We start from the raw sequence: 22,107 nt of genomic DNA on the forward strand, positions 1-22,107 counted from the left end.
ATTCTACTATATCATAATTTGTTATGTCTTTCTGTCCAACTGGAAGGACTAGAAAGTCATAGTATGAGTGAAGGAGATATTAACACAAGGCAGAAAAAGAAAAGTTTTGGCCTTCATAAGTTAAGAAATGGCTGGGAGTGATTTTCCAAAAGAAAAAAATAGTTATGGAGGCAAGATATCCAAACTAGTATACAAATAACTCAAAATCTTCTCACAGTCTGCCTACCAAAGTTATCATCTGCTTCCAACATACACCCCATATTCCAGGCAGCGTGGTTTTCTAAATTCATCCTCAAACACATCATGATTATTCCTAGTTGTGTACCATCATTAAAAAAAAAAAACTACTACCATTTGTTTGACACTATAATTTTTCAAAGTATGCTGACAAACATCATTTTATTTGACCCTGAAAACAACTCTATGAAAATAAACAAGGGTCACTGTATTTCTTCATTTATAGATGAGGAAACTGAAGTTCAGAGAGAGGAAGTGACTTAGCCACGAAAATTTGGCTAGTAATTGGCAACGGAAGCTACAATGTAGGTTCTGAGCCCAGCGTCCTCCTATCTTCTAAGGTTATAGCTTCTTCTCTTCATATAACCTAATTCTACCTATCCTTCAAGATCCTTCTGTTCCAATTTACCAGTACCGCCCATCACCATCCCCATCCCCAAAACTTCCTCCCTCCTCAGAAGTCCCGCTAATCTCAATGGCCATTGATTTTTGTATTCATTGACAGTGTATCTGGTGGCAGTACGTAATACTCTGTATGTATATTTCCTGGCTACTCAACGGTACCACAAGCTGCTTGAGATTTCTGTATGTCTTCTGTATTGTTTGTAACCCCCTGGTGTACCAACCATCTGTTTTGCTTTGCCTTTGTTTGTTTGGCCCTGCCTGATATCCCTTCACCTACCCCTAACCTTGGCATCCCTATCTTTGATAACAGCGTCCTTTAGGGCATGACGGATCTTCCATCGCAAGTAGTCTTGGTAGTGCTGTCAATCAAGGTTCTTAGCCCTCCCCTGGACACAGCTGTTCCTGTAATTCACACTAGGCCAATCAGTCTCTCTTTCTAATTAGAATTTGAACCAAACATAGGGAAAGGAGAAGGAAAATGGCAGGAGCTAATACATCCCAAAGGCAACTTCCTGAAAAGACTTTCCCTTCGTCCTGGCTCCCCACGTTCTCAAAGCTGTCATAGTTGCTGCTCTTTTAAAGGTCAAGTTCTTCACTACTTTCCTCAGTTTCTGGCTGAACTACCTCACATCCTTTCAATAAATTCTGTTTTTCACTTAAATCAGGCAGAGTCAGTTTCTGTTGCTTGCAAACAAAGACCTTATCTGATACACCCACAAAGCTTAGTGCCTAGGGAGTGCAAAGTATTTGTAGACGATTTGTTCTTATACAGATTACATATGTTATTATATACAGAAAACATATACAACAAATGACCCTGAAGTGCAATATTCCTATTGGTTAGAATTTTAATAACCAACAGGCGAGCATGGAACAAGCTAACACTGGCAACTCATCTGCACGGAAATGATTTTTCTAACAGTTCAGCACCCTGGTTTGGTGACTGAAAAAAGTGATAATTCACTGCTACAAATTAACAAAGCACCTTGTGATGAGGGTAGTACTTATAGTAATGATACCCTTTAGTGATATTTGACATTTAGGTTAACCCATCTGTTTTCCTTTTCTTCCCAAATATTATAGGAGTTAATGTGACCATCTGAATTTTTAATATTACTTTACTACGAGATACATCTGATAAGTTCAACTGCTTATACCACGGCTTCTTTTAACTAGGTGAATATTTTAACATACCCTATAGCTTCCTGTAAAAAGCGGTGGATTACAATTTTAAATTCACTGAGAAAGGAAGTTATCATTGGAATAATTTAGGTGGGTAAATGGTATCATTTTTAGAGCATAGTCAGTGCTTTACAAAGCAAGTTCCCTCTGCTGTTTTTTTAAGAAAAAAAAACACTAAGAAAAACCAACAATCTTTTATAATATAAGTGAAATTTAACAGCAATTCTAGCTAATCAGACATCAGCAGTTAGTTAATTCAGTTTTGAACAGATTACGAACCTAACTACTTCTGTGTACTTCAGCAAATTTCTGTCATTTTAGACATTTACATCTCCTCAGAATCCTCTGTATTCCAGAAATGTCCTTTGAATCCTAGATATTGTAGGAATATTGTGCATGTATATCGTATTGCATTTTCTTAATGACAAGTATTTCCCTGAAGATACAAATCCTACTGAAAAGTGAGGGGAAAAGATTTTAAAACATTCCCTTCTTTCTCTTTTAGAACACCTATTACTACATGATAGTATTTCCCCCAAGATTATTTTTTATTTTATTTGAAGTTGGCAAAAATCTTTGTGCTGAATCCTTTGTGCATACCTCTAGTGATAGATGTCAGCTCAGCGTTGTGGAGAAGAACTTTTATTTGACAGGTAGATGACAGGAAGAAGCCTGTCTCCCAAATATAAGATGTAACTGCAAAACCCTTCTGTGAGATTAATATAATCTTTTGTTCCTGCGTGTAAATGACTTATTTATTCCTTATCCAAAAAAATCAGTTCATGTAATTAATTTGAATACGGTGAAATTAAGACACACAAAAAGGTACATATTTACCCAAATTAGGATATTTTGTTTTAAATGTCTTTTTTATATGAATTGTGAAATAGGTATACAATACAAATTTCCAATGATATTTTGCTTTAATTCATACTATCTTTATAAGCATCAACCAAGAATGCTTTATGACTCACTCACTGTGCATACAGCATATACTCTAAACAAGCAGCATCCTGGTAAGGGAGGACTTTATTAGTTTTTCTTTATTAGTATATTGAGCATACGGTATGCAATACAATGGAAAAGTCTCAAATATTTCTTTTTATCCTACAAATCTGGCTATGACTTATTCCAGTTTATTACCAGCATTGCCTTATTCTCTCTGGCATTATCAGATTATTTCCCATGTTCCCCAATATCACAAGAAGAGGGAGTAAAAAAACAATTTGTTTGACAGAATCTAGCATTCCAGATGATCTTCCCTACCTTCCTTGCTCTCTTTTCTTACATCCCTCAAACATAAATCAGGAGTAAACAGATACTTACACTGCCATTATACATCCTATTATCTGCAAATGTTATGCTTTATGTCTATCTGGGTTAGAATACTGGAAGCAAATCATTTTTGATACATATTAAAATGCTAGGCCATGTATATGTAATGCACACCTATTTACTGCAGGAATAGAAAAGAAATTTATACCCATTCCTAGACTGGGATTTGCGTTATAATATGTACTTCAAGAACTAACCGAAGTTCTGCAATGTTTTCAGATGTGAGAGAAAAAAAAGGGAAAGAATGGTGAGATGTCAAAGATAGACTGCTTGTTTTCAGATTTATTTTCATCTCTAGCTTTTGTACAGGCCTTCACCTCAGAGTCTGTTCAGATTCTTCTCCATAACAGACAGATCGTTTCCTTCAATAAGGTGCTTTGGTCTAGCCTAAAAATGGACATAGATGATCACTTTCACCCTTCTCTATTTACTTTTTACAAGAATTAAATCTCAAAAATAATAGTATGAAATGGCCCAGTCAAAACAATAAAATGATTATCGTGTGATTTTTTAAACTTTTAGTTAATGTGCAAGGTATCTAGTATAAACTTAGTAATGCAACACTAGTCAGTAATAAAGAGTATTATTTTCTTAGAGAAGAATAAACAAAGCATATCCGAAAAGAAATTTCTGGCTACTTACCTCATTGAATTTAGCTTCTCAAATACTTTGTGGAGAGATATAAAATAAGTACAAAGGGACTGAAATACAAGATTGCATCTACTTTATAAAAAGCAATTTTTTTGGATTTACAAACTCCAGTAAGAGTTGATACCCAAGAGTTTAGTACTATACTACGGAAGAATTTGAACTCTCTTTGAGATTTTACTTACTGCGGTAAGATTTTTAAAAATTATTTGTTTTAATTGAGATAAAATTCACACACCATAAAATTCACCCTTTTAAAGCATGTTTTTTTTGACTTATATACTATTGCTATTTTGAGTGAGTCCTCTCATAGACGAGATTACTGGAAATTAGCATTCTAAAATGTTATCTTACCTTACAAAGGAAGTTGAGCTTAAAACCCAAAGACTGGGCATTTCTGGAGCCTGAGTTCATGTAGTTTCCAACCAAAAGAATTAACTCTAATAGTCTGTTAAAGCTTTCACTCTTCTTCAGTTCTTCACAGGCGAGAGTGACTGCTCTGATGCTCGGTTTGATGTTGTTTATGTGTTCTTCAAAAGTGAGCTTGAAAAGAATGCTATTCAGTCGGGGCCGCAACATTTTCACTGAGCTCATCTGTAAGATAAGGAAGGCTCTATAAGAACATATATCACAGCCTGTTAGTCCTCACGCCAGGGGGGATAATCTTAGAGACAATACTGGAAAATTCCTACATAAAATGAATTCTCTCTAGGTTTTAAAATATATTATTTTTATTTGCTTGAGACATTCCCAAAGAAGATGTTTATAAAAGTTTAAAAATCAGTGAGCTGTTCAGTTTTAAACAAATAAATTAGATCATTCTTATAGCATGAAGAATATTACAGAAACTAGACAAGTGCTATATGTTAATCATATAATCATTATTCATTAACAGCATTCAAACTGCCAAAAATGTGCCCCTGGGGTGAACTAGGAAAATTTACAAATAGGAAATTGAGTTGAGTGAATAGTTGGGCCACAGATAAAAGATGTACACGATGACAGAAAATATAAGTGGAACCACATTTCCTAGGAAATTACCTATTACTATGCTGTTTGAAATCAGAGGACTAGCTCTGATTGAGCATTTAATAATTTTAAACCTATGATTTCTATTCATAAAGTATATTAAATATTTATATATGCTCTAAAGAATTTCACCTGCTTGACAGAATGTTGATGTTAAATAATTAGGTTATGGTAATATCACATGAACTTACTTTTAAGTACATTATTCAAGAATTCTATATTGGTTTTCTTACAAACAGTTCAACTCAGGTTTTAATTACCTGTTTCATAGTATTGGTGCACATTCTCTATTCCCTTTGGTATAGCTCCTATAATAATAATTTCTTTTAGTCTTTAATTTCCTATAACTCCAAGTCATTTAACGAGTTTTCATTCACCAAATGAATTCTGGGAGCGAGGTGGGGGGAGGGTTGACTCGCTTGAACATACGCAAGCGCATACACAATGAAAAGAAATTAACAATCCTAGCTATATTTATTTTTTGCACATATAGCTTAGTTTCTTGAATACAAATGCCAGGTACAGACTAGGCACTGAGATATTTGTAGACAACATGAAAAGAATTTAACAACATAAACAAAAGTCTTTAAACCACAAATCACCCTCTCAAAGCAGCAAATGTGCTGTTGAATAGACCATATCGGATCTAATATGGAAGCAAGGCATAGTCCATCATTTTTCTTCTTTGAAATGAACTTGCCTATTAACCATGGGTGTCTGCCTCTCCAAAGACTAACCTTTGCCTTCTGTTAATCCCCCTATATGCTTTCATGCTTTTTATAGGCAGATATATAAAAGTACGCTGGGAATATCCACCTGTTATTATATTTATGTAGGTCTTATCACTTACCACTAGCTTTTTTATATGATCAGCGTAATATGATACAAATCATCCTACTATTTTTCGGTACTCACATGGTAACTATAAGACACTACCTACTCCAAAAGTTTCTAATATAGCCTAAAACTCGTAACATAGACGCTCGAAAACTATAGCTAGTGAAAAAAACAGCACATGATTCTAGATGGGTAAACAGAAATTAACTTCTGGAGATGGTCACTGAAAGAAAACTTTATACTCTTATGCTACAATATTTAATGAAGGCTTCACAGTAGAGGGATACAAATGAATAAATAAACAAGTAGATTTATAAATAAACAAATACAGAGAGAGAAACTGGGACCAGAAAGAAGGCATAGAGACAAAGAATGGTGTGAGGAAAGGTTTCTAGGTTAGGAATATATGAGGCATATACCTAGGGGCAGAATTCGGACAAGAGTCCTGAAGAGTCCCTGTAAAGGCCACGACATAGGAAGCTGACCATGTCAAAGTCTGCATCTCCATCAATGCGCAAATCTCCTTGTGTACGTATGGGAATCTCTCTAAGTTTCTATATGGTTTTCTGCTTTCTTTAAGCCTCTACCACTATGTCCAAACCTTTCCCCACTTTCGTTTTCCTTTTCTTTCACGGGTAACTGGCCATGATTAGCACAGAAGCATGTTCTCTGTCAGTTTATATGTTTAGGGAGCAGTTCTTGAGTCTTCCTGATACTTAAAGAAAAAGCCACAGAGCTACTCTCACCAGGGGCTAGTCGCCATGGCCCTGCCCTTCTGTGGCCATGCTTTAAAGGGCATGTGGGAACCCAGCTCACCAGGGTGGCCTTGGCCTCTGATCAACAAGGAATTTAAAACTTGGGCTTACATGGGTTTTTAGTCTTGCTTCAGTTCTAATACCACTTGTCTTCATTCATATTTTTATCCTTTTGGGGTTTTGTACTTCAATCCCAGGCCTAGAAACGTAGAGAGGATGGATTTGATCTCTTTTTGGTTTTTAGTACCAGCTCCAACTGAAATAAAGTGACCAAAAGTGTTCTTTAATCATCATCATCATCACTTATTGAGTACTTTGTGCCAGGAATTTTTTACATATGTATTTTACATATATATATATGTAAATATATATATATACTGATTTTATTCTCAAAACAATCCTGGGGAAAGGTTATCATCATTAGTCTCATTCTAAAGATCAGGAAAGTGATAAACAGAAATACTAGGTAACTTGCACAAAGCCAAACTACATGTAGAAGAGCTAGAGATTTGAAGTCAGGCATTCGGACCACAGAACCCAGATTCCCAACCACTTCACCACGCTGCCTCTTGAGTCTCATTGGGAGCAGTATGTATGCCTGGTTGAAGGAGAGATTAGTGGCAGCGAAACCATTAGTAAGTCAGCAAAATGAACTAAGAAACAGGTAATGAGCTAGAATGTTGACAGTAGGAATAGAAATGATGCGGTGGACACAAAAGACAGAATTAAGGGAGAATCCATGGGACTTAGCAACTGATCAGCTTAAATGTTACCTACTTCAAGCTAGAATTACTAAAATAGATTATTTAAATGTACTTCCTGATCCCTTCAGCCTTCCTCTCCAAATTTTTGCATAAGTAGTAAAATGATACCTCCAGGATAGGGAAATAATATTACTTTCTTGACATTTTGAGTTTTGGGTATTATGATATCTGGTAGCATTTGGAAATGCAGTCCTCAAGTTTAGGAAGAGATAAGTATTGGAGTTGGCAGATTTTGGAGTTATTTGAATAGATGCTGGGGGAGGCAAGGAAGGTTGTTGATGACAAGAGAGTAAAGAGAGAAGAGTCAAAGAATGCACCCTGTGCAGCCCCTAGCACAGGGTCTGGCAGATATTAGACATTCAAATATTCGCTGATTGATTTTAAAAGCAGTCCTTAGCTGACTGACCATTTTCCAGCTCTTCTCCCAAGTAGGACAGACAGATTGTCTATTGAACAAAATTAACAGCATATGGTAATGTTTTACTGTCGCAAAAATAATATCTTCAACTGAGATGTCAAACCAGAAATGCTAGGGAATTAACTTTGTTGAACTGCTATTACTGGATCTAATCTGTCATCAGTCAGCCTGATTTCAGGAAGAGGTTGTACATTTTAAGGGAGTCAGAGTTGCCCTTTGATCGGGCAAAATTTCTTCATTTATTTACCCTCTAGAACCAGGTCTGGCACATGGCAGGTGATAAATACGATAGGTGATTCAAAAATAAATATTTGTAAAATGAACGAATGAATGGAGGTATTCATTCATACAAGTAGGAATTCCAATATCATCAAAGTGCTAGATTGGGAAGAGGATGTATAGTGTGAAGCGGTACCATAGTAGGCTGCAGTGGGGAAGGAGGAGGGTACCCTATATAAAGGCGTTTGCTACTATGCAGGTCGTTCCAACAATACCGCCCAGGCCCAATCTTAGCCCAAATTCAGAGCCCCATATAATTATTTGGAAGGGTAGGCTCGAGAAAAATTTTTCCCTAAGCCCTGGAGAGGGAAAGAAACAATCTGCATTCTCCAGACCCCTAAGGCAAATTGTAGTAGAAGAAATAGGAACTTTTGAATTACACAGACCTGGAGTTGAACACGTTCTTCATTTTCTAGGTGTATGACCTAGTGCAAGTTACCTAATGTTTCTGAGACTTCATTTTCTCACCAGTAAAATAGATTCCTTGAGTCATCCATGCAAGTTGCAGTAAGACTTAAATGACATCCTATGTGTAACACTCCTGTCATAGTAGCGGACACAATGTAAGCACTCTAAACCAACAGCTATTGCTGTTATTACTCCCTGCACTCATCCTCAGAGATTCCCAAGAAGGAACACTGATCCCTGATTGTTCTCCCAAACCTGAAGGAAAGCTTCTCTCATCCACAAGTAAGGAATGTGTGTTTCCAGGGCTCAGTGAGGAACGGGACCCATTATCTATTGAATACACTGTAAATATTGTGCACTGCTCTCTTTAGCCAGTTTTAATGCATAATATACATTTACTATTAGAAATGTTATCACTGACCACGTGGTATTATAAAAGCAAGAGACTATGGAGGACATGAAGCTCTGTCAGGCGCATCTCGTAACAGGAGCCACAGAGCAGTATGCATTGATCACACTAACAGAATTTGCTGCAATCATAAGTGTGAATTTTTATGATCAAACCGGGCTACATTGACAGATAACAGTTGAATCTCCATTAGAGAATTTGGTATGTAAGGGAATGTTTTGGATAACTAAGCCTAGAAATAACAGGAAGCACAAAGCAACATCCCCAGCCACAGATACAATTATTAAAAGGCTCATGTCTCATAAAGGCACTTGAGTGCGCCTAAGTGATATGAGTAAATAAAACAAAAACTCAGCTGAAATGTATGTTTGTTTTGAGTTGTGGTCCCTCGCAGCATTTTAGTTGACTGGCATCCTTTGTTTTATAATTCATTCCTTGAAGTGCTGGAGGATGCTGACCAGGGTGTTGTATTATGTAGGGGATTTATTTGTGTTATGAGGTACTTGTCTATCAAATCACATCAAGCAGCTATCATTTCTTTAGCTGATCTGCAGTATATTAAAAAAAAAGTGCATTGACAGCTTTAGTGAGAGCAGCTACAAGTGGGTTATTTCCCCAAAGAGTTAGACACAGTTTTGTTTATATAATTTGAATTTTATACACTTCACTACCTATGCAGCTGGTGAATATTGATCTACTGCCAAACTACCATAAGAATCCAGAGAGAAAGGAAAAAAGCACAAGTGTAAAAATCATGTGTGAAGGAAGAGGAGGAGATGGCCACATGCCACTCCCGCCATCACGTGTCGCCTGCCTTTAAGGTTATTTCTATTCTCTTTCCTTTTGCGCTGCTAAGAAACACATCTTCAACTACCATCATATCTGAGCATAACTGATCCTCTAGTCTCTTCAAAATATAATGTTAAGAATTCATTAGCATTAACAGATATATTTGTAGCAAGTATACATTTGTTACAAGGTGTTTTCTCCAAACAGTTAAATACTGTTAGGACCCAATTGTACACTGAATACACAGAATAATTTTGCATCAGTGACTATAAGAAAGGTTATGATAATGAAGTCACATTAAAGAAGGGTGGATTTAAGTTAGACAGCAGGCAGAACTGCCTATAAAAATTGTGAGATCCAGTCTCAATGATTGAGCAAAACTCTGCCTAGAAATATGGAAACAAGGGACATCTGTGATTCTCTGTTACATCATTTTCTTATCCTCTTTCAGAGAATAACGTCCTCAAGGGTAGGGTCTCGCCGGCTCATTGCTGTACTTTCTGCAGTACACCTAGTACCCGGCCTGGACACAATAATCAATACAATTGGACCCGCTGTATGGAGTCAATGGCAAACGTTTCTACATTAGACATCAAGAGAGACAAAAGCCATAGCTAATCTGTGAAATGAAGCTTTGGAAAAATAGAGCGTTGAAAACTGACTTTATACCAGAAAAATAGTGATGTGCTGATAGTGAATATTTTCCCCAAAGAGAGGGATAGGTGGAAATTATGCATCAACAAATATCTACTCAGTAGTCCGGAACAGAACACAGTAAGAATGTCTGACCCCAAAGACAACGTAAACTCAGTAGAATCATACTAAGAATTTGAGCAAGAAATTCAAAACATCTTTCTGCAAACAGCTGTCCGAGGCCGAGAACGGCCATCAACACATCCACTGTGGCGCTGTGCTGTTCTATCAGGGATTTCTGACATGAAGAAGGAAAAAGGGGCCCATTTTTGATTTTTTAAATTTAATGAAAAGCAATCAATAGGAGAATTGATTGACATACATAGACTTAATCTGAATATTTGCTTTTCAGGTGGTTTTATTTTATCTTATTTTATAGAAAAGGCTGATGGAAATGAGCAATCTTGTCACAAAATGGATTATCATGAGACGTCAACGAAATGAACAAGAAGTTGAATACATGGATTTGAGAATGGTGAGTTTTCTTTCACCTAATCTCGAAATTACTCAACCAGCTTTTTCTCAGCTAAAATGAAAGCACATCTACAAGTAAGAGCTAGCATTCATATTTACAGAAAGAATGAAAATAGAAACAATCAAGGCGCTATATATCAAAACACTAAACACCTGAATGAAAGCAGATAAAATAAAGAAAAATGCCATTTTCCCAATGAATATGCAAACTTGAATAATGATTTAATATTAATGGAACAGAAGAGCTACAATTTTCCATCCAAACTAATTGCCTTTGATGATATGTGGGAGAACAAAAAAAAGCTTTTAAGAATTTCCTTTTTCCCTTGTTAAGTTATCTTGAATACAGCTCATAAGCTCTTATGTGGCTTTTAAAAAATTAAAATGCACACAAACTTTACAGTTGTCCTTCCAACTATAGGCATAAATCCATTCCTCCCGCCTTCCTATATTTGTGTAGAAAAAGAAACAAAAATTAAATGTGCTGTCAGCAATATCACATAATCTGTGCTTTTCATTATAAATGTTTTTATGCACAAGGCTATCTCAACATCTTTTTGTTAGATTATAGCCTTAGAATGTTTTTAATTGAAAAATATGGGTAATTTTGAAGTCAGAAAAACAAAGTACTGATTACTAAGAGAACTAATTACTGCCCTCTTTTTCTCAGAAGATGTGTTAGTTTAATAGATAGACACAGTATGGGTCTCCATCCTCGGGGCAAGACAAGTGGGAATTTCCATAGCTCTGAGGGTTGAGAGCAGCTGAGCTGCAAACACACTCCGAAGAGTCTAAAAGCTCCTGCTGGGGGTTCTAACTGGCAGAGCTTTCAAAGATCTGTGCTTTTTTTCCAGTAAAGGTACAGCACATAATTACAACAATGTACCAAATTCAATTCTGTGGGAGGCAGGTTGGAAGACAAGCCAGTGGGAAGCTATGCAGCCAATCTATCCCCCTAAAGAAAAGGATTATTGATCATAGAAGGTGTGGGAACTAGCATATCCCTCTTACTAGGAGGTCTGCCTTTAGACAGAAAGAAATGTCCCTGGGTTTTGTCATTTGTTTCTTTTTTCTTTCTCTCTCTCTCTCTTTTTCTTTTTTGTTTCTTTTTAACTTACCACATGTGACTACAAGCAAACCCAATGATGCAGCTGCTAAAAAAACCAAAAGATTAAGAAAAAGCTTAGCAGCCCGGTCACTGTCTCAGATAAATTTATTTCTTTCAAATAGTTGAAGCCAGATTTTTCCCCAGTTTTGCCAATTTTATTGCTTTGTTTTCGTTTTCTTTTTTTTTTTTTGGTAAGTAAGATTAGCCCTGAGCTAACATCTGCTGCCAATCCTCCTCTTTTTGCTGAGGAAGACTGGCCCTGAGCTAACATCTGTACCCGTGTTCCTCCATTTTATATGTGGGACGCCTGCCACAGCATGGCTTGATAAGTGGTGTGTAGGTCCGTGGCCGGGATCCGAACCCATGAACCCTGGGCTGCTGAAGCGGAGCATGTGAAATTAACCACTATACCACCAGGCTGGCCCCCCAATTTCATTGTTTTTTGTTTTGATGATGATGATGATTTTAATGAATCTTGCAGGAGTAATCTTACTTCTAGCATAAGTCTATCCCTAACTGATGAGATTTTGTTTTTATCATCCAGGAAGTTATATAATAATGCAAACTCTACAGGACACTGGCAAGCGTTATCGGAATAAAATCGGGAAAGTATTTATTGTTAGAGAAGGAAAGAAAAGGTTTCAATAAGAGGGCTAAATTCTTCCATGTTATCAAGTGCTATATGGATACAGAATCCGACAAGACTGAAAAGACTCCACTGATTTTGCAATCACGTTAATACATTCAGCTACATTTGTTAAGTATATATCACGTGAATAAAATCAACATGATGCATGCCCTCATAGAAGTTGCAATCTAGTGGGGGTTACAGACATTCAATAAATAACTTTGCAAATAAACATTTAATTACAAACCATGATAAATTTCCAGAAAGGAAAGGGAAAAAGGTGTTCTGAGAGATTAAGAGGAAGACCTAATTTTGACTGATAGGTAAGTGAAGGCACCACCGGGAGAATGAAATTGAAGCTGAGACTCGAAGAATAAGCAGGAGAGAGGCAGGCAGGCAGCAAGTAAGAGGGGCATGTGTAATGCGCCAGAGGCAGGAAAGAGCATGGCAAATTCAAAAAACAGAAAAATAAAATACAACGTGGCTGAGGCATAATGAACAAGAGGCCAAGCAGCAAGAGACAAAAGTAGGAGAGGTGGTGAGTTGTGGGAAGGAGTTTATACTGTAGCCTTAGTGCCACACCATGCACCAGTGCTTTAAGCAGATGAATAACATGATGCAACACAAACGCACTCTAGAAATGTCACATGGAGTGCGGTGCTGAGACACATTTGGAGAAGGGCAAAAGTGTAAGTGCGGAAAACAAGCTAAAAGCATATCATAATGGTTAAAGGGAATGCCAGTGCTGGCTTGGGCTAAGGTAGTGAAGGCACAGATGAAGAGAAGTGAACAGATCTGATGAATATTTTAGATGCAATTAGACGGTAATTAACAACCTCTCCTAGATCAGTTTCAATGCATTGTTGAAGGCGGAATTCTGATTGCTGTTTGTTGAATGGTGAATGAGAGGTAAAGAAGTAGAGAACAAAAGGAGCCTAAGCAGAAAAACTGATGCTAGGAAATGGAGAGAGTGCAGTAGCTATCAGGGACCACAGGGCCAATGAAGGATTTTTATTCATCCAACTATCCAGCTATCCATTCATTCGTTCTTAGGCAGTGAGTGACTTAAGAGATTTTTTTTTTCCTGAAGAAAGGCAGAGTAGAGACTGACAAATTGAAGATGCAATAGAATAACAGAACTAAAGTAAGCAAGAGATAATAATGCCCCTAACAGAGATAAGTTAATTAGCATGTAGTAGAGCATCTCACACACAGGCGCACATGCACACACACAACCCCCAGGCCAGTACAGTGACAAAGCACTATGAAGTCAGATGCCTGAGTTTGAATTCTGCATCTACTCCTTACTATGTAACCTTGGACAAGGTCCCTAGCCTTCCTCGGCTTTATTTTCCGCACCCATAATATGGAGCTAATAATAGTGTCAACCTCACAGGGTTGGGAGGAATACATGAGATGCTCAGCATCTCATGAAAACGCTTAGCATAGTATCAGACACAGCAATTCCTCAATACATTTTTGTTCCTATCAATAATCATAGCAGCAACAATAATATTAGTCATAACAACAAGGTATCCCCTTTTTCTGAGGTTTGACAGAGAATAGATTAATAAAAGATAAGGCTAGAGATAACTTTGTAGGTAGAAGATATATTGGAGGTTCAGAAGCCTAAATGTTTTCCTTTTACTCCGGCAAGGAAGAGATTAGGTTGTTTGTAGGAAATGAAATGAATGGGGAGGGGAGGGACAGAAAACTTGAAGAGGGCAGGTAAGATATGGTACAGCCGCCACGGAAAAATGAAAGACCGCTGAATAGAAACAAGTAAAATAACTGCTGAAATGGCAATGAGAGTCCCGCTGAGGTAAAAGCTAAAACGTCATAAAGACACCAATTCACTCAGTTCACCAAAGAGACCGGGGAGATATAAAGTCAGAGAGTTAGAGGCAGAAGGAGAATGCTAAGGAGCTCGGGTTTTATTCTGTAAATTCTGCAATACACCAAAGGGTTCTGATATAGAAATTATATGATGAATATAGATGTTAAGAAGACTTCACCAATAGTATTGATGAAGAAAGAGAGCGAAAGCAAAACAACCAGTTGGGAGCCTCTCTCATTAGTCCGGATGATTCGACACATTTCCAAAGCTGTCCTAAATGTAAGTTGTCGATATATTTTGTGGGTTAAAAAGTATTTGGGTGCATTCACATAGAAGTGAATTTAATTTCAGCATAGACCTGGAGAAATATGTTTTAGCAGCATTTCGACTTTTATGGATCTAAAATATGCTATTTTTAATCTCAGGCTCACACTTGGGTTTAATAATTGTCCTCTAATTCAATTCAATAAACATTTATCTACTGTCTATTGTATACAAGATATTGTTCTAAGCACTGTAAAATATACATGTTTAAAAGACCAAGGCATATCATTATTTCAAAAGTCTTTTCCTAGATATCAGGTTATCTAAACTTTATTCGGCAAAGCTTGATTGGTACCATCTTAGGTAATTTACATAGTGTAACCTACTGTGTAATGTCCTTGACTTTTTTCCCTACAGACACATAGTTAAGGATGGGGAGAGTAAATAAGAGACCCAGGTAGCTTCATGTACACGGCCCCAGAATTATTTATGGTTATGTGCATAAACAAGCAATCTCTTCCATTTTCTACTTAGCTTTGAGTTCAGAAGGTATATTGCTTTTTATGTCCCCAAACTTCATTTCCTCAGTGTGGTACCAAGGATATTCCTCTTGAAGGACTTGCTTGGCAAACTAATACATCTTCCAAGATAAACTGCATTCCGAAAAAAAATGGCTTCAGAGAAATTGTGTAGTGTACCTACTGTAAAACTCATAACCATCATGACACAGCTGAATTCTCAGATGGTATATAGCCTTGCTTCAATTATAATATGAATTCGAGCAGCTTAGGTTTCAACTGTGGACTTCGGGCTAGAAAATTTCATTATTTAACATGGTGCTAAAGTGCTATTTAATAAATACTATCTAGCCAGTTCAGTTGATTAATTTACCTAATTCAAAAATGAAAGAAATATCTTCTTCAGGTACCTATACATTCTCTATCTTATCCCAAATATACATTCCTGATTTTCTTTGCAAGGACTTGACAGAATCCTCCTACATCAGTATATGCAATGCTGTATCTGAGAATTAATAAACTGCAAATACGGGCAAGTAGTTATTGCACATGTTCAAAAGAAACATTCTCTGTCTCATCGCACTTTAACTTTAAAGAAGATTTTTAAATTGCAAATCAGATAAATTCAAATATATTACTATTAAAAAGGTTATAAAATATTTTGGATGAAGCAGACACAGTGTTTGACTATTCAGTCCGATGGTAATTTTAAAAGTGTTAGTATTCAGATGTAAATGGCTAGGGAGCCAGGGTAAAGCTGGCAGCCGCGATACAACTGTTCATTCATACAGTGAACAAACTTGTATTGAACACTTAGTCCAAAATAGCTTTTTCCCCAAGAAATTAAATAAATCATTATGCCTTCTTTCCTACTATTTTTTGGCCAATTATTTGAAGAGCAGGTTTGGGGAATGCTTAAAACATGTAACTATATTGTTTAATGCATAATTTATACCTAGTCCTCTTTTGTACCCCTTAAATGAAGAGGGGACAAGGAAACATAATTTATTCCAATAATGGTTTAACCATACTAAAGCATGATGTGTCTTTATGAGATTTTCTTTCCAGCTGAAACTGTGTATTTAAAGCTTTCAATCAATTAATGAAACTCTATAGGATATCTAAAAATTCTTGTGCTTTTTCTGACACAAATATACCACAAAGAAGAGTCTCCAGAATATTACTATTTATCTAGTTACTACCCTTATTTTTAGCCTAAATTTTGAGGGGCCAAATTCCAACATCAAGATATAAATGGAACAAAAAACAGCCAATACAACAATATATACTATTTTTCATATATTGACAGAATTAAATATCAGCACTGCTATGGAGGAGATCCCAGGAGGTAAATTGAGGTAATTTCTAGAATGTGAATCTTAATTTCTTTATTTTCAATACAATGACAAATAATAACAGATAAACAAGAATTTCTTTCTGACAGCCAATGTTACACTAAATTATGTAGTTATACAGTAAAAAAAGAAAAACTCAACAATTGAAGTCTTTCTTTTTACTGTTTCTGACAAGTGTTACATCCCAGCTGAATTTGTGGGCCCTTATGCCAGATACATACCACAACTCCAAACTGTTCTGGCTCACAGAGGTCATCGTATTCATTCTTCAGCTGTGCTAACTCACTGAGTACTTTCTGCTCAGGAAGATGTTTTACAAGGTTCTAAAAAACAAAAAAGTATAAAAGTTTAGTATTTTATTATTAGGATTATTATACATGCATGCAACTCTAAAAATGACAAACTAGGATAGTAGATAAATTTCTGATTGTGATTCTGTTATAGTACCAGGGGATCCTCCCTTCCTCTCCAAAAAATTAACCAAAGCATGACCTACAATTCCATGTGAAGAAATATATAAATGTCCTTGGTTTCCATGCACTACAGTACATAAATGTTAAACCAAAAGATCATATAGCAATAAATGACATTCCAAAATCAACTAAGCTGCTGGACCTTAAACATATAGCGTAACTTTTTAAGCTTTATTTCCTATCATGATACTTAGTCAATTCATACAGAAAACAGAAAAATATTATGTAGAATTAACTCATGTGCAATAATAATAATTTAAAAACCAATTCTACTCTCTATAGTTGGCAAAATTTCGAATCATCTTCAATCTTATAAACCACACAAGCCTGTAAAAAAAATCTCTCATTATTTACAGTCTGCATTTAAATACACAATGCATTCCTACTTTAATGGAGAATCAAGAAAAAGTGATGAAGTCTGATGCATGTTCAAGATTGATGCCTAAGAGACTCAAAATTGATTAATTCTTCTCAACTAGTTTATCTTGGACTTTGGTACAGTTCTAATTATCATTACTTTAGCCTGCAACCAACATTTTGGGGACTTGTATAGGATTTCAAAAGACATACGAAAAAGAACAAAGCAGGAAAAAAAGATTTAAGATAGTTGACACAAAATGGCAGAGGAGAAAGTTCCAGAGACTGGTCCCTCCACCAAAGCAACTACTGAGCTGGAAAGAGTAATTTAAATAGACTATTTCAGAACTCTGGAAGCTGATTGGATACTTACAACAAGGGAAGTGTTTGATGAAGGGAGACACTGCTGTTCTCTGATAAGAGAATGACATGCACAGAACAGATACCATACCCTATTCCTCAGAACCACTTTGAGGATAGTGCCTGAGTTCCTGGAGGGGCTGGCTGATACCTGGGTGGGCAATAAGGAGCTTGTTCTCCAAACTTTGGGGATATGCATTTTGGTTGGTGTGGCAGTCCCCTGAAGGACCAGTGTAGTGCTTGCCTTGGTTTCAACTCTCTTGAGTTGCAGCAGCTTTCCCTGATAAGATTTAAATAGACAGAAACACCTTCCCTGCTTTTTAGAACCAGACATTTAAGAAAATCACTGGCTGACAGCAGAGATAATGAAACCCAAACTTCAATGACTGCACACAAGGAACATACACTTTACAAAAATTGTTTGAAAAACTCACAATTGGCTACAGCCCTCAGCAAACAAAATTAAGCAGTCTGTGAGGAGTGGCAGAACCAAATTTCCAGAGTTATAATATACTCAAATGTCCAAATCTCAACAAAAAAATTACAAGGCATGCAAAGAAACAGAATACCATGGGCTGCACACAGGAAAAAAAAGAACAAGACAGAAACAATCTTTGAAGAAGCTCAGACTTTGGAGTTACTAGGTAAAAACATTAAATCAACTATCTTAATTATGCTCAATGAGTTAAAGGAAAGTACAGACAAATAACTAAAGGAAATTAGGAAAATGATATATGAACAGAATGAGAATATCAATAAAGATACAGAAATTATAAAAAGGAACCAAACAGAAATTCTAGAAGTGAAAGTACAGTAACCAACTTGAGAAATTCACTAGACGGGTTCAACAACAGATTTGAGCAGCTAGAAGAAAGGATCAGTGAACTCAAAGATAAGAAAATTAAAATGACCCAGTTGGAGGAGCAGAAAAATAAAAATAAAAATAAACAGAGCCTGAGGGACCTATGGCACACCATCAAGCATACAAACATGTATCACAAGATTCCCAGGAGAGAGAAAAAGGGGCAAAAAAATATATATTTGAAGAAATAATGACTGAAAACTTCCCAAATCTGATGAAAGACTTAAATATACACATCCAAGAAGCTCATCAACTCCAAACAGGGCCTGAAAGAGCTCTACACTGAGACACTTTTTGATCAAATTGTCAAAATGTAGAAAATGAGAGAATTTTTGAAGCAGCAAGAGGGAACTGACTTTTCACATTCAAGGGATTCTCAATAAGATATCTGATTTCTCCCATGGGAGCCAAAACGTAGTGGGATAACATATTTACAAAACTGTTATACAAAAATACAAAACTGTTAACCAAGAATTCTATATCCAACATCACTCTCCTCCTTCAACAATGAAGGAGAAACTAAAACATTCCCAAATTAAGAACAACAACAAACTGAGATAATTTATGGCTAGAAAGCCTGTCCTGAAAGAAATACTAAAGGAGGTCCTATAGGCAAATGAAAGGACACTAAACAGTAACTCAAAGACATAAGAAGAAATAATAAACAATTATAAAGGTAATTACATAGGTAAATATAAAAGCCAATGTTATCGTACTTTTGGTTTGTAATCCCTTTTTACTTCAATATGATTTAAAAGGCAAATGCATAAACAATAATTATAAATCTATGCTAATGAGTATACAATGTATAAAGATGTAATCTGTGACAATAACAATATAAAAGGGAGGGACAGAGATGTATAGGAACAGCGCATATTATCAAAATTAAGTTTGTATTATGAAAACTAGGTTGTTATAAGTTTAAGATATTAATTGTTATACCTAAGGCAACTACTAAGAAAATCACTAAAAATTATACAGAAATAAAGATGGGAATCAAAATAGTAGGCTACCAAAAAAGCCCTAAATATAGATAGCAATAGAGAAATTAAAAAACATGTAAGACATACAGCATACAGCTAAATGGCAGCAATAAGCCCTTCCTTATGAATAATTGTTTCAAACGTAAGTGAATTATACTCTCCAATTAAAAGGAAGAGTTTAGCATAATGGATTAACAAACAAACAAACATATCCATCTATATGCAGTCTACACGAGACTCACTGTAGAGAAAAAGACACAGGGGCTGGCCCCGTGGCCGAGTGGTTAAGTTCGCGCGCTCCGCTGCAGACGGCCCAGTGTTTCGTCAGTTCGAATCCTGGGCACGGACATGGCACTGCTCGTCAGACCACGCTGAGGCAGCGTCCCACATGCCACAACTAGAGGAACCCACAACGAAGAATACACAACTATGTACCGGGGGGCTTTGGGGAGAAAAAGGAAAAAATAAAATCTTTAAAAAAAAAAAAAAAGACACAAAGAGGTTGAAAGCAACAGGATAGAAAAAGATAGTCCATGGAAATAGCAACCCAAACTAAAGCTGAGGTGGCTATAGTATTGTCAGACAAAATAGATTTTAAATCAAAAAGGTAACAAGGGACAAAGAAGGATATTATATTAATAAAAATTTCAATCCATCAAAAAGATATAATTATAAACACATGCACAACTAAGAACAAAGCTCAAAAATATATAAAGTAAAACTTGATAAAATTGAAAGGAGAAACAGACAGTTCTATAATAATAGCTGGAGCATTCAATACACAAGTTTCAATAATGGACAGAACCAGTAGACAGAAGAACAACAAGGAAATAGAGAATGTGTACAACACTGTAAACCACTTAGAACTAACAGATAGATACAAAATCTTCCACCTAACATCAGCAGAACGTACATTCTTCTTAAGTGCACATGGAACATTCTCCAAAATAGATCATGTCAGGCTACAAGAGGAGTCCTAATAAATTTTAACAGGTTGAAATCATACAAAGTATCTTTTGTGATCACAATGGGATGAAACTAGAAAGAAATAACAGAAGGAAAAGTAGAAAATTCACAAATATCCAGAAATAAGCAACATACTCTTAAACAACCAATGCATCATAGAAGAAATCTCAAGGGAAACTGGAAAATACTTTAAGATGGATGAAAAGGAAAACATGACATGCCAAAACTTAGAGAATTCAGCAAAAGCAGTGCTAAGAGGAAACCATATAGCAGTAAATGCCTACATTAAAACAGAAGGTCTCCAGTCAATAACCTAACTGTATACCTTAAAGAACTAGACGAAGAAGGGCAAACCAAACCTAAAGCAAGCAGCAGGAGAAATAATAAAGATTAGGGTAGAGATATAAAAAAAAAGAAAGAAAGAAGTGAAAAACAATAGAGAGAAAAATCAATGAAACTGAAAGTTGATTCCCAAATTGACAAATCTTTAGCTAGACTGACTAAGAAAAAAGCAGAAGACTCTAATAACTAAAATCAGAAATAAAAGTTGGGACATAACTACTGATTTTATAGAAATAAAAAAGACTATAGGAGGATACTATGAATAATTGTATGCTAAAAATTGGATAACCTAGAAGAAACAAACAAATTCCTAGAAACACACCAACTACCAAAACTGAGTCAAAAAAAATCTGAAAATCACAAATCTGAAAATTTGTGAGGATTGAATTAGCAATCAAAAAGGAAATAAAAGGCATCCAAATGGGAAAGGAAGAAAAAACTGTCTCTGCTTGCAGATGACATGATTTTATATGTAGAAAGCACTAAATAATCCACCAAAAGACCCCGTTAGAGCTAATAAATGAATTCAGCAAAGTTTCAGGATATAAGGATGAGCAGATCTGTAACAAGTAAGAGGATTGAATTAGCAATCAAAAACCTCCAAAGAAAGAAAACCCCAGGATCTCATTCACTAGTGAATTTCACCAAATATTTAACACCAATCCTTTTCAAGCTTTTCCAAAAAACTAAGAGGTGAGAACTCTTCCTTTCCCTGCCATCATTACCCTGATACCAAAGCTAGTCTAAGGCACAACAAGAAAACTATAGGTCAATATCCCTTAATGGATACAGATAAAAATTCCTCGAAAAATACTAGCAAAGTTTCACAGCACATTAAAAGGATTATACACCATGACCAAGTGGGATTTATTCCTAGAATCCGGGGTTGGTTCAACATATAAAAACCAATCAGTGTAATACACCATATTAATAGAATGAAGGGAAAAGAACCACATGATCACTTTAACTCGTGCATAACAAGCACTTGACAAAACCAACACACATTTGTGAGAAAAATACTCACTAAACTAGGAATAGAAGGAAACTTTCTCAACGTCATAAAGGTGATATATGAAAAACCCACAGTTACCATCATACTCAAAGGTGAAATATTGAAAGCTTATCTGCTAAGATCAGGAAGAAGGTAAGGATGCCTGCTTTCACCACCTCTATCCAGCATAGTCTTGGAAGTTCTAACCAGAGCTAATAGGCAAGAAAAGGAAATAAAAGGCATCCAAATGGGAAAGGAAGAAAAAACTGTCTCTGCTTGCAGATGACATGATTTTATATGTAGAAAACACTAAATAATCCACCAAAAGACCCCGTTAGAGCTAATAAATGAATTCAGCAAAGTTTCAGGATATATAATCAGCACACAAAAATCACATGTAT

The 22,107-nt window shown here is 36.1% G+C and overlaps 1 protein-coding gene across 3 annotated transcripts in view; it reads right to left on the bottom strand.

Annotated features, from left to right (window-relative positions):
• Positions 1–22,107, bottom strand: part of DIAPH2 (diaphanous related formin 2) — an 817,147-nt gene that overhangs the window by 405,505 nt on the left and 389,535 nt on the right. For all 3 annotated transcript variants that reach the window (XM_046673034.1, XM_046673033.1, XM_046673032.1), the window contains 2 exons: positions 16,594–16,695; positions 4,162–4,401 (listed from right to left, as the gene is read on the bottom strand). In XM_046673034.1, the coding sequence (XP_046528990.1) occupies positions 4,162–4,401; positions 16,594–16,695 (342 nt within the window). The remainder of the gene's footprint in view (positions 1–4,161; positions 4,402–16,593; positions 16,696–22,107) is intronic.

Source organism: Equus quagga, chromosome 10, assembly GCF_021613505.1.
Source record: "Equus quagga isolate Etosha38 chromosome 10, UCLA_HA_Equagga_1.0, whole genome shotgun sequence".
In the NCBI taxonomy this organism is placed as follows: domain Eukaryota; kingdom Metazoa; phylum Chordata; class Mammalia; order Perissodactyla; family Equidae; genus Equus; species Equus quagga.